The 15000-nt window shown below is 36.0% G+C and overlaps 1 protein-coding gene across 6 annotated transcripts in view; it reads right to left on the reverse strand.

Moving 5' to 3' along the window:
* The window catches only part of FOXP2 (forkhead box P2), a 398888-nt gene that overhangs the window by 46841 nt on the left and 337047 nt on the right, over positions 1-15000 (reverse strand). For 5 of the 6 annotated variants that reach the window (XM_054272498.1, XM_054272526.1, XM_054272489.1 and 2 more), the window contains 5 exons: positions 11593-11730; positions 10209-10406; positions 8543-8711; positions 3815-4028; positions 2105-2209 (listed from right to left, as the gene is read on the reverse strand). In XM_054272498.1, the coding sequence (XP_054128473.1) occupies positions 2105-2209; positions 3815-4028; positions 8543-8711; positions 10209-10406; positions 11593-11730 (824 nt within the window). The remainder of the gene's footprint in view (positions 1-2104; positions 2210-3814; positions 4029-8542; positions 8712-10208; positions 10407-11592; positions 11731-15000) is intronic. The other variant, XM_054272517.1, reaches the window with a different exon arrangement.

Raw genomic sequence — 15000 nt, forward strand, 5'->3', positions numbered from 1 at the left:
AATACAGACTACTAGATTGGGGTAGAGTACCTTATTAATATTTCATTTTGGTACAATATACTTGCATTAACTCTCTTAACACAGGTATCATATTGTTTCAAGTCAGAGAACCTGAAATATTGCAACAAAGATTAGACTAAGAGCAAAGCCCTAAAAACTACAGCCATTAGTCCTGTCATCCCCTATAAAGTTAATGGGTTGGAAAAATGGTCAATCTTTGGACTAAAAGTTGATATTTAATTGAAAGAAAATGTTTTTTAATTGTAATGGGGATTTTGCATTAGCGTGAACATGAAAAGGTACTAAAGGATCTAATGCAAGGTTATGTATTGATTTCCATCTTAACGCTAGTGTAAAATGAAGAAATATTTCTATTACATAAACAAACTCTCCTATTCAGCATCATGACTTCTTATTTGTTTTAAGGGCACAGTAAACAGACTTGAGTGAAAAGAAGAAATAACAAAATATTCTAGGACAGCTTGTGCTGATGTATAGGACAAAAAGCCATGACACTGCTGTAAACCCTGATTGCTTCTGCACCAGAATTATCAAGATGTTATGTGTCACTTTCACATTTTCCAGGGTTATTTGGTTGAGGAAAGCAAGAGCATCTGTAAACCTGGCACTACACTGCCTTAATCAAAATGGTTTTACTGATCATGGATTATAACACGAGACCTGACATAATAGATGTGCAAAGTCTGCCCAAAGAATTAGCATCACTATAGGCTGGATGGATGGACGTATTCAGGAAACATAGTTTTTCTTGAAAAGGAAAATGCTTAAGCTAAATGAGTTTAAATTCTTATTATTAATAATACTTAGAACACTGCATTGAATTTGGGAGATTTCATTTTCCTTTTAATACAAACTTATGTAAATCAGGTCCTTTTAAATCCTATACAGTTTTCTTTAATAGTAAGCCATTGTTTTGACATTCTACTTAATAAACAAAAATTTGTCAGGAGTGATACCTACATACAATTTGCAAGTCAGTGTAAGTTACTTAATTTAAAACTGAAAGACAGAGAAAGCATTGCAAATACTTTATGAATAGTATTGCCATAATTCTATTATAAAAGTTATTGTAATACTGAGCGGGTATGGACTGCTGTTAAGGTGCTTCTGTTATATACCCCGTAGTTTGCCATTTGTAAACACATCTTTTGATGTTGCTGCCAACATCCTGGCAACAAAGCAGTGCAATTTCAAATGAGCTAATTAACTTAATTGTTGATGAAGCATGAAACAGTTCATTCACCCTGTTAGCTGCACCATGACAACATAAGAGTCTCAGCCCCTGAAGTTACTCATCTATATAAGCCTATCTGTAGCTTTCCATTAAGATCTATTGCATGCCAAATGAGTATGGCTCTTCTAACAAAGACCAGTCCATAATGTACACAGGTAGTAAATCAGTGCTGCTGTTGAAAATTCAAATGAACACAGAAATACTAGTAAATACTTTGAAATAAACAAAAAGGAAAAATTGCAGAAACCCATTGCAGTTTGAAGCTGCAGATGAAAAGGAAAAGCTTTGTCACTTCCTAAATGCTAAGATTTAGAAAATAGCTGGCTAAACCAAATGCTGAAAAAGCAATGACATCACTTTTCATTCCTGAAAGGTGCAAACCCACCTGTACACTGTGGGTTTTTTATGAATCTTGGGCACATGCAAGAATAAAAGCAAAAATAGATTAGCACGTAAGAGTTAAATGGCCATGCTTAGGCCTTTGTGCTTTTTTATTTATACTATACACAGTAATTCCCACTTCACACAAACTGTCAGAATTTAAAAAGTGCTTTTTCATACTCCTACTATCCAATATAAAATCTAAAGCATCTCTTCAAATTTTCTGAGGCTCCATTTCAGTAAAGGATCATAAGAGGATTAAACACTGTGCTATTGAAAGGCCTGCAAAAGTGTTCGACATGAAAGAAAGGATAACAATTTGACCCTCCGCCGATAGCCTCGATTATCCAGTTGCATGAAATACACACAAAAAAATCTCTGAAATGGTTTACAGTAAAACTTTGTTTGCTGTCTTTCACTTTCCCTTGCCTTGAACCATTTTGTACCAACGAATAAAAATCCACCTACTTTAAAAATTGTCCAAAATCTTCACAAACGCTTTCACAGCCAGGCCATTTGCAAACTCCATGACCATAGAGAGTATGGGAGGCCCCAGTCTCCTCATGTGACGAGCTGTAGCAAAAGAATAAGGCATCAGATTCATCTCAAAAGCCATAATCGTTGGAGGCTGCTAGCGCCTGTCAGGTTACGATCAGTGACAAACAGGTCAAAACAGGTCAATTTAGCTCAGAGCAGTCAGAAAAATTTAATCGTTCTATTGAATAGTTCAACTGCCAAGGCTAGATGATGTTCCAATTAGAGAAGAAATAGAGCCAAAGATGACTGTTAATAAAGGATGAAAAAATAAGATGACTGTATAATACCATATGCTAATTATGCCATATGACCTTGGTGTAACATTTACCTATAAATAAAAAATACACTCAGAAATGATCAATTCTAAGTATAAATATTGAAGATTGACAGTCAGAATTCCTGAATATTGTGAACATTCAAAATAATATTTGAATTTTCTGCTCAATGCGTATAAAAATAAAGTTGCTTCCATTAATAAATATTTTTGTTCACAAGTATTGCTTTCATTAACTATGTGGCTTCATAAATATCCCTAGCTGTACTCCATGCCTTTTACTGGAACTTCTGCAATTGTTTCATCCACGATGAGTTATCAAAAAAATTCAGGGAATTATTCCGTGGATGTAGGTGACATACTGAAGCAAAGAACCATTCTGTGAGATATAAACAAAAAAGTGATAATAACTAAAAGTACTACTACAAAGGTTTTCAGATTTTTAAATAATACAAAATAATGATTGAAAACTGCTCTCACAGTCATATGAGCATGAGAGAGACTTAAATCATAGTCTCCTAAGTATTAAAATAACTAAATGGAAAATTTTTTGAAAAGACAATTACTTACAATTTAGGTTATATACACACAATTAAATTTCATCTTATATTGAGATGTAGTATATCTCACTACACTAATATATTTACTGGTAAGTGTAACAGATATTACATACTCTTGTATTTAAACCATTACATGAAATTAAGGAAGAGTAAATAATATCTGTCAACGTGTCTAAAAATTATTTTAATTTCATCCATATGATGGAATTCCACTGTATTACACTAACAACATGGAAAATTTATAGGAAATATGTCAACTTCATTACTGTCATGCATAAAAGACAGAAAATTTAGTGGTTCTTTTCACAAGAAATAAACAACATGAGAAATGTCTTAATATACTGTTTTGAAGCACTTTCAATAGAGAATCTTTGCACTGAATTACAGCCTTGACAACTCATATAGATTTACTTTGTCAATGAAACCAGGAGTGTGATTCAACAGTAAGGGCCTGACTGCCAGGTGTGTTAAACATGAATGAAACTATGCAGCTACAAAAAGTGCCCACAAATGTGCATTTACACCCCTACACCAGCCCACTTGATTCTGTGATTAACTTTTATCCAAACTATCATACGTTCATGAGTTATAAAACCACATGCAGGTAATTTTGTTGTGTCTGCACAGTTAGACATTATTACGGAAAATTACGCCCTACTGATAAACAATTCTGGAAGATCAGGTTCCACGATCTCTTAAGTAACCTCTACAAAGAGCTATTTTTTGATTGGAAATCATGTGACTTAAGATGTTATACAACCGCTTCATGTCAAATGATAAGCACAGTTGAAATCCCATCAGAATTACCTGTCTCGCCTTGCATTTAGAACTGAAGACTGTCCATTCACTATGGAATGATGAGTTATTGGTGGTGATGCTTTGGAAGTGGTGGAGGAGGTAGTAGAGGAGGAATTGTTAGTAGTGAGGTCTAGCCCTCCATGTTTAATGCCATTGTCTTCCATACTGTGAACTCCAGTCACTTCTTTCCATAACTGCTGAATCTCAGCAGGACTTAAGCCAGCTATAAAATGAAAGAGAGCCCCACTAATATAACAACACAAAGAGTTTCATATAATGAGCTCAGTGTTATTAATGGATTAATGCCAACAATAAAGCTGATGCTGTTTTACCAGCACAATCAACATGTAGTAAAACATAAATTCATAAAGTCATAAATTCATAAATTCATAAACATAAAACAAAAGAGAACTTAAAATTGCTCTCTACTCCACTTGCAGCCTGGAAACTTGTAGTTTCCAGGATTCATCCTTGGTCACAAAAAGCATGTTGAATGTATTCACACATATGTGTTAGGGTTGTCTGACTCAAGTTTGCATGAAGTCATGGAAACCTACAGTACAATATGCTTCTGCCTGAAGTAAAGACTTCAAAACACAGGCAAGAGAAGAGCTGTGAGCATTCTCTTATCTTGGCACTGAAGATGCAGCTAAGATAGGAAACCAGATTTTGAAAGATGAATAGCTCATCAGAAATATACACAAGTTCTGTCACTGCCAGACCTTGTAAGTTTGACATCACTTTTGAAAAATACTGATTAAACACAGGAAAGAATATGAAGCCCAGAGATCTCGTGATTTCAAAGCCAGGTTCTTCAGCCTAATATGGTTTGTTCCAGGGGTATCTCAAAATCTGTCTTCTCTATTTCATCTCAACAACCAAAATTAGGTAACATGGTCATGGTCATCTAGATGTGCTGGAATGCAAAACATTCAAAATGTTGATGCTGTTTGAATAAAAATATTGTGTGTGGGTTTTTTAGGGTTTTATTTGTTTGTTTTGGATTTTTGTTTGTTTATTTGCTTGCTTGTTTGTTTGTTTTTTAATAAAAGAACTCACATTTCTGGTCCTGAAAAGTACTAGAAAGCATCTGTTCATTCAGCTTAATAAGATACAGTAGAAAAATGTAAAGACTGCTTTTTATTGTTTGGGAAATCTATTTATTAGGTAATGTTTTATTTTGAGAATATATAAACTCAGACTACTGAATGAGATTCAATAAAAAATTATGAAGAAAGCACAGGAAGTTCTTTAATTCTTCTCAGTAGCTATCTAACCATGAAGTATTCGAAACTATTAAAAATACATTAGTAGTTATTTACAGAAATATTAATTTCTGGAGGAAGTATTAAACAAAGTGGGTGGCAGGGATTTTTTTTAATTATGAACCAGCTCATTTTTAGATTACTGCTTTGAGTCCTGCATCTTTACCTTAGATACCAACACCCACTGGCAAACTCAGATAAGGAAAAAGTAAAAAAGAGTTGATTGCAAGTCCTAAAACTGGACTTTATACCATATTTGTATAGAAAAACTCTAGGTTTTTAGGAAGCAAGCAAAGAAGCCAGGCTCTAATTTATTGCATTAGAGATGGGTAACGGGAGTGATGGTAATACTGGTTGCAATTGTTTAATGAGGGTAAGTAATTACTGCTGAGTTCATGAGGTATGTTCCAGCAACACTGCAAAAAACCCACTTTAGTGTTCTAAATAACAGCTACCTGCAACTGTGATCACAAATCAAACTGAAATAATGTATTCATTTAGGTGGCATGATATACGAAGTACATTATTTACTTCAAAGTCTTCCTCCCGCTGTTAAAAAAATAAACTAATTCTGCACTGAAAAAAACCACCAAACCCAAGAATGAAAACATCTGTTTAGGTGATCAGATACCATGTCTTCCAGTGAGAGGAATTTAATTTGAGACCATCAAACTTTGGGTGCTGTGTGAGGTGAGTGAGAGCTGCCCCACAAGCTGAGCGGGTGCAGGAGGGCTGGCAGCAGCTGTGCAATGCCCTCTCCATAGGCAGGGACGTCCTGGGTCCTGCCCAGCTCACCTAGGGCTTTCTTAAAGCAGGAAGAAATTTCTAGGCTCAGGCTGATTTACTTCATCACTTCTTCAGAGGACCCTGAAAGGCTGCCTTTTAGGATAAAAGGATTATGGGCAGGGGACTTAAAAAGTATAAAGTTAATAAGCGGGTTTGTAATTAATTGTAAATTATGGCAATTTTGTGGTATCTGTGTCTAAAAAAGTCCAACTCTCTTTTTACTAGCGGCTTGTGAAAAGGCTGACAGACATTTCAGTCTGGATGTAAAAGTAGGGTAGGTTTTAAAGTTTCATAGCCTGTGACAACCCTTAAAATGCCCTCCCCACAATATATTTAAGGGGAAAGGATCAAAAACAGGACCAAGAGTGGAATAAAAATTACGAACTATAATAAAAAGGTCAAATACTGATTTCCTATGAAATTTACAAACACCAAGAATTTGGGGATTTTAATATTACTTTCATAACTCTTTTAACTTCTACCTACTCTATGTTTCAATAAATGTTTAATAAACCATCACTTATAAAAACCATCAATTTTTCTTTTTCCAACATGGATCGATCAAGACTTGGTGTTTTGGTGGTTTTTTGTTTGTTTAGTTTGTCTGGGGCTTTTTACTGCTGTGATTTACAGTTCTTTGCATTTAATTAGCATCAATGCAACAATACATGGAAATAACTCACAGCTAATCACTGGTTTTGGATACAGCATAGTGAAGACCTGGTCACAAAATACATGCTAAAACACCTACTGCATCTTATTTGTGATACCTGATCATCACGAAAACATGGGAAACACTCCTGTTCTTTAAAGGCAGAAATTATACTTGAAGAAAATACTGTTTAAATATGCAAACCTCACAGCTGTACTTGTAATATGCATATTTTCACACTTTGCCAATAATAATTTGTGGTTTATGGGACTCTTTATGACCAATAACTTACAAACACAAATACATCGTGCTACTTTCAGTGTTCCAGCCATCCATGTTACTATATATTCATATAAAGTTACATGGATGGCTATATTATATTTTAACTATAAAATTTTGTAATTTCTTATTTCTTTATTAGCAATCTTTTTTGTTATGAGTTCAGCTGGACTTAATTCTTTGAGTAAAAGAAAGGTCTTTAAAAGAACTGTTTACTCCTAAGGACTATTAAAAATATTTTTTCTCTGTTTTTATACTAGCAGATGAATGAGTGTTGCATTAAACAATGAATATCAATGCAATTGGGTAGGAGTGCTGAGGGAAATCTATGGGGATAGCTTAATGTGAGAGAAAACCTGAGGAATTCCTCTAACAACAGATGGCACAAGAGGAGATTGCAAAAGGTAAAGCAGTTCAGAGGGAAGCTGTGTTTCATGCTTTTTTTGACTCTGGTCCAAGCCAATCCTACAAAAAGAAACATGCATTACCCGTCTCTCATCTCCAGATTTATGAATCAACTTGTCTCCCCACTGCTATTCTATTTGGTGTAGTAGGACTCATTTTCCTTGTAGCTTTCATGACTTCAGATATGCTTGTGTCATAGCTTTTTTACACAATTAAATTAACACATTTATTTGCAAGCTCTGATTTTCTCATTGTTTTGGTTTATTTTTTGTTTGTTTTGGTTTGGGGTTTTAGGGGTTTTTTAGATAATCTATATGCTGTGTACTCTGCTTTTGCTCATCTGATTTCTGAGGCTTTGATTTCAAAGGAAATCAAATGAGGAACAAGTTGCATGCATAAACATCAATTAAAAATATTGTTACCTGCCATGAACATAGCCTAAACAAAGCTCATTCCAGGACTGGGGTATCAAAAATCAGATTATTCTATAATTTTTATGACAGACACTTAACTCTCTATGGTAAAACAAACAGACACATACCTCACAGGTTATAGACAGAGTCCCCTAGATGGGAAGACTGACCTTATCTTAAAATGTTAGCAGCATTTATCTGCACACTAATTTACGTTTCAAAATTGTGTGCCCTATTTTCTTTCAAGTAGTAGAGTTTAGCTCATTTTCATCAGCGAGAAATCCTGATCAAAGTGACAAAAGGAATTTTTTTTTTTTTCAAAAAGTCTTTAAGGTTATTTGTCAGTCAAAGTTCATTACTATTGGAAACACCACCTTCAAAACTTGTTGTTCTATTTAACCTATTTAACACAAAGGAATAGAAAAGAAAATAAATCCTAAAGGCTTGTCCCTAAATTCACTTGTCATAAATTGATGATTCAAAGTGCTTTCCAATGCCAATGACTTTATTTTCTTAGAAGAAAAAGAAAAGAAACTGAGCTTTTGAATGGCTCTAATATCACTTTTGGATGTATTTTATACCTCTTTGTTTATATTAAATGAAATAACATTCCACTAAATCAGATTTCAGTGATTCCTCAGAGAAAAGCAATGATGCTTGAGTTTTGCTGGTATTAGAAATTGTTTTCAGCACATAAGCTCAATAAATATGCACCTTCCATCTAGGAAAAAACACTAAAAAGCTGTCTTTATTTTTCCAAAAGTATATGCTTCAAAACCTATCAGTGTCCAGAAAATTTGCTAATATGAATAATAAAGTTTCAATTACAAAGTATGCTTAGGTGTCCTAATGGGAGATTTCTGAAGTTCAGAGGCAAATGGAATGGTTAAAAAGTTGTGAATTTAGAAATTTCTCCAATCATGTATTACTGAAATACCTTGTGGCAGAGACTGGACAGGAAGAGCAGACTGGCCAGGTGGGATGGAAATGAGTCCCTGACGCTGAAGGTTCAGCAGATGTTGCTGCTGCTGAAGTTGTTGCATCTGGAGGAGCTGCTGCTGGAAGACAAGCTGCTGGGCTGCCAACTGCTGCTGCTGCTGCTGCTGCTACAAAGAGAATGGGGGGGAAAAAAAAGAAAAAAGCAAATGCAGCAAAAAGTAAAGTACGCAGTGAAGGCTAGAAAGCCAAAACCATAAAATCAGCTTCTTTCTTTTTAAACTCATTTATTAAATAATAATGCTATTTGTAGAATACTCAGGCAGTGAAAGTGTTTGAAATTTTCTATTATATTCATTTAAGCTATTAGGTTTTAGGGAAAATGGCAAGATACACTTAATGACACACTAAAGAAAAGGGTCAAGAAAAAGTCTACAACAGCTGTTTCGAATAAAAAAAAGCTCAGCTCATGGCAGATGATAACAAATTTATCTATGCTAAACGTATAACTTTTTACAGCAGCCTGTGATTTGAAGGCACTCTTGTTTTTCCAATTGACTAAGTTTGGTCTGCAGTGGCCCATGAACATGGTCTCCAGTGATCTATTAGTAAACTGGGATGTAGCCTTCCTTTCACCGGCCTGTTAGCTCACTCTCTTTTCATGCTGGAATATATTACAAGGAGCATGGCATTCAAGGCAACGAAATGCCCTATTACGGAGCAAAAGTACAGGTTCCAATTTTCTGAGGCATTTCAATACAAACTTGAGTCTACAAAGACTCAGGAGGGTATGAGAAGGCAGTCACACTTCAGAAAAAGACAAGCTGCTGTGGAAGACCTTTCCTTTCTAGTTTGGGGAAAAGAGAAACTTCTGATGCGCTCACTGGAAAACAGACTGCATAATGGAGCAAGTCATGTGGATTGCCCAGAGCCTCCGGAGAAATAAGGGAGCAATTTCTATTCCGTAGTTGATGGCTGTCTGAAATTCTATTCACAAATCCAAACAGAAACAAAGCCTCAGGAGGTCACAACTGCTTCCTCGACGTTTGCATAATGGGCAGCTTGAAGACAACGTCTAGGATACCTGCTGATCAATTTAACTACTTCAACATGTTTTGTTTGTATTCTGTTTATATTTGATGCAGTTTGCTGACAAGTGCAAGCTAGGCCTGAGAAACCCACTTGTCAGGTTGATTTATGAGCACATCAAACTGTAACTTTCTACTCGCCACTTCAAACCTACAGTAGCAGTTCATTAATCAGGGGCCTATGACTTTGAAATCTGTGCTCAATCGCTCTTTTTCAGTCATGGACTAAATTTGCATGCTCTCTGAGCTGTGCCACTGAGTAAAGTAAGGCTCCTTCCCAACACAGATTGCCTGTGAATACAAGATAATCAGTCCAGAGTCCACCACAGTTTGTTCTTTGCACACTCAGATTCATTAGCGGACATTAGACGACAGCAGGACTAGACTGCTCAAATCCTGGGCCTCAGAAAGGGAAGCAGGAGAATTATACCAGCACTGCTATTAAGCCCAGTAAAAATACAAGAACAAATCTTTGGTAGCTGCATCCTCGCTATAGCAAAAGATCTAAACTGGTCTTGTCTTTTCCAAGCTTCTGACAGCTCAGACTAGTGCGCATCAGCTTAGGGTCTTAGCTCCTACCTCTTTTGCTTGCTTTCCTGGATGCTGCTGCTGCTGTTGCTGCTGCTGCTGCTGCTGCTGTTGTTGCTGTTGCTGCTGCTGCTGTTGTTGCTGTTGTTGCTGCTGTTGTTGCTGTTGCTGCTGCTGTTGCTGCTGCTGCTGCAAAAGCTGAAGATGTAACTGCTCTTGCTGTTTCTTGTAAAACTCTTGTAGTTGTTGCTGAATAAACCATTTTGACTTTAATAAATAAAGGCAAAAGTTTCAAGTATTATAAATCTCCTAAACTCTTCTAGATTGGCATATGGTAGCGTAGCCATTAAGTATCACCTCATAACAAAAAATGTGATTTGAAGAGGCAGATCTACATACATTTTTTTCCAAGGCGGTTCTGAAATTTTCCAATGCAGATTCCAAAATATCCTAAACAGAAGGGTATAGAAAATCTGTATTCTAAAGGGAATGCAAGAGCCAAATTAACTCCTCAAATAACTATACCTAAGTTCCTTACATGTCCTATATAACAAATCTGAAGCTGCACTCATCCACTCGCAAGAAACCTACAAGTCACTAAGGCCAAACAAAACTGTCTGCTTCTGAGGGGAAAAAAGTAATTAATCTGTCAATCTGCTTAGCAGGATGCTGGATTCCCAACTGAAGGTGAATTGCCTGTAACAATCATGGTACTGGATATTAAAATGTTTAAACATACATTTCAGTGACTGAGCTATGACTATGACAAACAGACACATCATTTTCTGTATGACAATTAAGCATGCACCTAAAAATCCACTCTGCGTTACACCAAGGCACTGATCACTGACACTATCATTATTGTATGAATAACAAGTTCACCTATTTTGCAATTAGCTGACAGATTTTGTGCTAAGGAAACAGCAACCTCCTCCTCCTCCTTTTTAGCCTTGTCTGGGACAAATTTTCAGTATGTAAAAAAACAAAACAGAAAACCTTTTCCCTTGATAAAACAAGCTGTTAAGCTGAAATTTCATATACTGCATACCATTTATGTTACTAAAGGGAGCACTACAATGTTATGAATTTTAAAGCAACAATTATCTACAACTCTATTTGCACTTCCTTTGGCAGGTCTACAATTAAAATGTGCCTAAGTGCTTGAAAATTTAAACATCAATTTGTTTGGTATTTGTAATGCATCTGCCACTGCTGCTGTTGCTGGTTTTAACATAATATTGAATGTTTCAAAGTGCGATTTCACACTTCTGCAATTGAAAAAAAAAAAAATTTGGAGACTGAGAAGTTTCATGTTTATTTTCATTCTTTTTGGTGTAAAGAGCAGTGAAATATTACAAAATAAGACCCATAAAATCTGGTTGACATTTGTGTGAATGCCCTGTGCTAACAGTCCAAAGCAGGTAACACACATTACCTGCTGCAACATAACTGCTTGCTGCTGCTGGAGAAGTGCTTGAAGCTGCTGCGGGGACAACACTTGCTGCTGGAGAATCTGCTGCATTTGCTGAGGGGTGATCACCTGGGGAGTCATCATGGCCACTGACACAGGCACCTGCACAGGGAAAGAAAGATATCATCGTCAAACACGTTTTACTTTGCCTGCACCGCAGCAATACATCTTTTTTATTTTGTACCAAAGATGGACCATAATTTTTTACATAGTATTTATCACTGTAAAGTTCCAGTTCCAGTCAATATCTGTTATTTTAAAGCCACAGTACTGTGGCACTCTATTTCCAGAGGCATCAGTTTCGATCAGGCTCAAGCTTTATGTTTCGCATCTCTTATATATTCCTGCAAGAAATTTAAGCATGGGCTAGTACAAATGTGTATTTAAAAATAAATGATCACATGGCAGGGCTCTCAACACTTCATAATCAATCATCTTATCAAGTGTCATAATGTTACGAAGAGAAAAATCTATTGAGACTGTTTCAAAGGATATGATTAAGGCAGACAGAAAAATAAGTATCTTTAAGCAGTAAATGTTTTCCACAATAAAGAAACTTAGCCTAAATTTTTTTTTGCATAATAAATCATTTCAGTAGAAGAAAAAAATTCTTGCTCAGCTAGTCTTTTAAGAACATCTGATTTATACAGGAATAAAAACATCATGGACATAGCAGAGTACACAGCAAGGACTGCCACCTCGGTCACCTGGTCTCTGCAGAGAGAATCGTGTCCCCAGCATTCCTAACTGAAAAGTGAAAGCTGGGAAACCTCGGCATTAGATAATTAGTTTTTCCACTAAACTCTAAAAATGAATTTTTGTGTAGGTGCTATTTTGGACATGGCTTTATTTTCCACTTGTTATACAGTGAGATCAAGTGTCTGCAAATACATAAACAGCCACACACCCACCTCAGCAATATACACGTGAGTGGGAAAGACACAGCCAGTATGTCTGATTGTGTATGTGGGAGAGAAAAGCCCTATGGAAGAGCCTGTGGCAGGCACACAACGTGAGACCATTGCTCCAGCTACCCAGGACACAGTCAAACAGCTGTCAGCAAGCCAGGCTTTCCACCCATAAAAAAGCAGCCACTCGCTTGTCTAGCACAATTCAAATACATTTTCTGTATATAAAAGCAAGTTGGCATATAAATACTGCTTTGTGAGATGTTGTGGGACATTCCAGTCTTCTGTAAATAAGCGAAAATAATATTATTAATAATAAATTCAATAATAAGCCAATTTTAGGAGGAAAAACTCTTCTAATGTTTCTATTACTTGAATCTATCCCAAAAGACTTTACATAAATGAAACAGAGGAAAAAAGAAACACAAATCCACTGAAATTTACTTTTAAAAGAAATTACCTCATATAATATTACACAGAATACCACTTTCACCCAATTCATCACAGCATAAACTACGGTCTTAAATCACTGACTAATTAAGAGTCTGAAAGTAAACATACCAGCCTTTAATAAAAGTCTGATAATCTTTTGGCAAACATCAAATGAATTTTAAGAATAAAAATTCTAAAGGTTTTGCTCTAAAGTACAAATGGAAGAGACAAACCAGATTTCCAATCAGAAACTTGTGGGGAGGAATTTAAGCTCATCTATCCCTGTACTCCTTCCATTATTAACAGAATAAAGAAATCCTGAGGGTAGTATATCGGATTTATTTTAGGGATTTATTTTAACATGGAACTAAGCCCACACTGTGGATGTGCCTGTCTCCCTCCATGGAGTGCAGACTCACTCTGAGTAGACACCTAAATGTCAGATGATTAATTTTGGTTGTTACGCTTTGTAACATCTGGTTTTGTAGCACTGGAAACACCACGTACCTATACAATAATGTTTTATTTTGAGTTTAGCGAGTACTGAAGGCAAGACAAACAGATTTTTACAACTTTGGGATGCATGAGCAAAGAATGAAATTCACTGACTAGAGTCACTATTCAATTTCCTTGAAAGTCACCAAGAATTTCCTCTGTTTACTTGAGATCTGAATTCGTCTGCTTGCAACAATTTTATCTGAGTGATGCTATTCAACTACCACAGGTCACACAGGTATGAGAAGGCAGACAGGAAGATGGACGCTTTCACAATTAAACTATTAACTTTAACCTTTAAACCCCGCAAGAACTTTACAAATCCTAACATGCTTACTATTATAATATGTAGCAAAATAGGAATATTTTGATCTAAACTGAGTGAAAATCTACCTAACTCTGAAACTAGCACTGATTTGTTCATACTCTGCGCTAAAGGCTCCAGCCTGTAAGGAGTTTAACAAGACTCATAGTACCACAAGAGTCCTCTGTTCCTCAGTCTGAAATACAGACTCCCCTCCACCAGGCATATTTGTGTTAGCTTTTGTAGTATCTGCTCTGAATTTACCTAACTGTGGACATGCTCTCATACATGGGGACATGCCTGCTTTGCAATGCATTTTAATGGATTTTCTGAAAAAATTTGTTTTTCCTGTAATTTTCAACAGTTGAACTGTATAAGGTAGAGAATTAACATACCTGTTTTTCAGGATCATAGACAGAAGCATGAAAAAAACTGGCAGTCAAGACCATTATTAAAAATACAGATTTATGTAGATAATATTGCCTTTATAAGAATTTCATTGATTGATACATATGTGTGTATCATACCTGATACATATATTCTTTCCCACAGATAAAGGACAAGGCATTTTGAAAACTGCTTGAAATTTACATCAGCAGAACACATTAAGCAAATAGATTTCTCTAATTGTCATTAGGTAATATAAATTGGTACATTTCACAGCCTTCAGTGATACACCAGACTGTACTTTATTTCTTACTGGCATAATGCTACTGTGCTATCTGGGCTGGAAGACTATCTGAAACCTGCTATTTTATGACCAATTATATGCATTCGGTACATTTCTTTGATTTAATGTCTATGTTTTCCAAGATTTCTGATCTAATTTTACAAAAGTGTAGCAGAGGGGCAATCTCTGACTCTTGTTCATAGAAATCTCTCAATGTATCTAGACTCAGTTCAGGAAGAGAGACCCAGTGAAGTGATAGGATTGTTCCTTTGAGCAGGCCACAGACTCCCCAAAATTCTTGGTTAAACCTCTCATGAAAAATTAAAGTGACAAAGTGAAACATGATTTATAACTGCAACCTATTTGTTGTTTGGCATCCTCAAAGACACTGAACTACTAACTGCCATGAAGATGACTGGGTATGCAATCCTACAAAACACAATGGGTGGGACAGCCTCTGAAGGACACATAAATCTGTTGGCCCCACAATGGATCCAGATGGAGGGTCCATCATATTTTGAAGTTTCTCTTTTTTTTGTTGCAGGCTATCCCCCATTTTTTGC

The sequence above is a fragment of the Melozone crissalis genome, unplaced genomic scaffold (genome assembly GCF_028551555.1).
Source record: "Melozone crissalis strain CALT ecotype California unplaced genomic scaffold, PUWL_Pcris_2 ptg000004l_1, whole genome shotgun sequence".
NCBI lineage: Eukaryota > Metazoa > Chordata > Aves > Passeriformes > Passerellidae > Melozone > Melozone crissalis.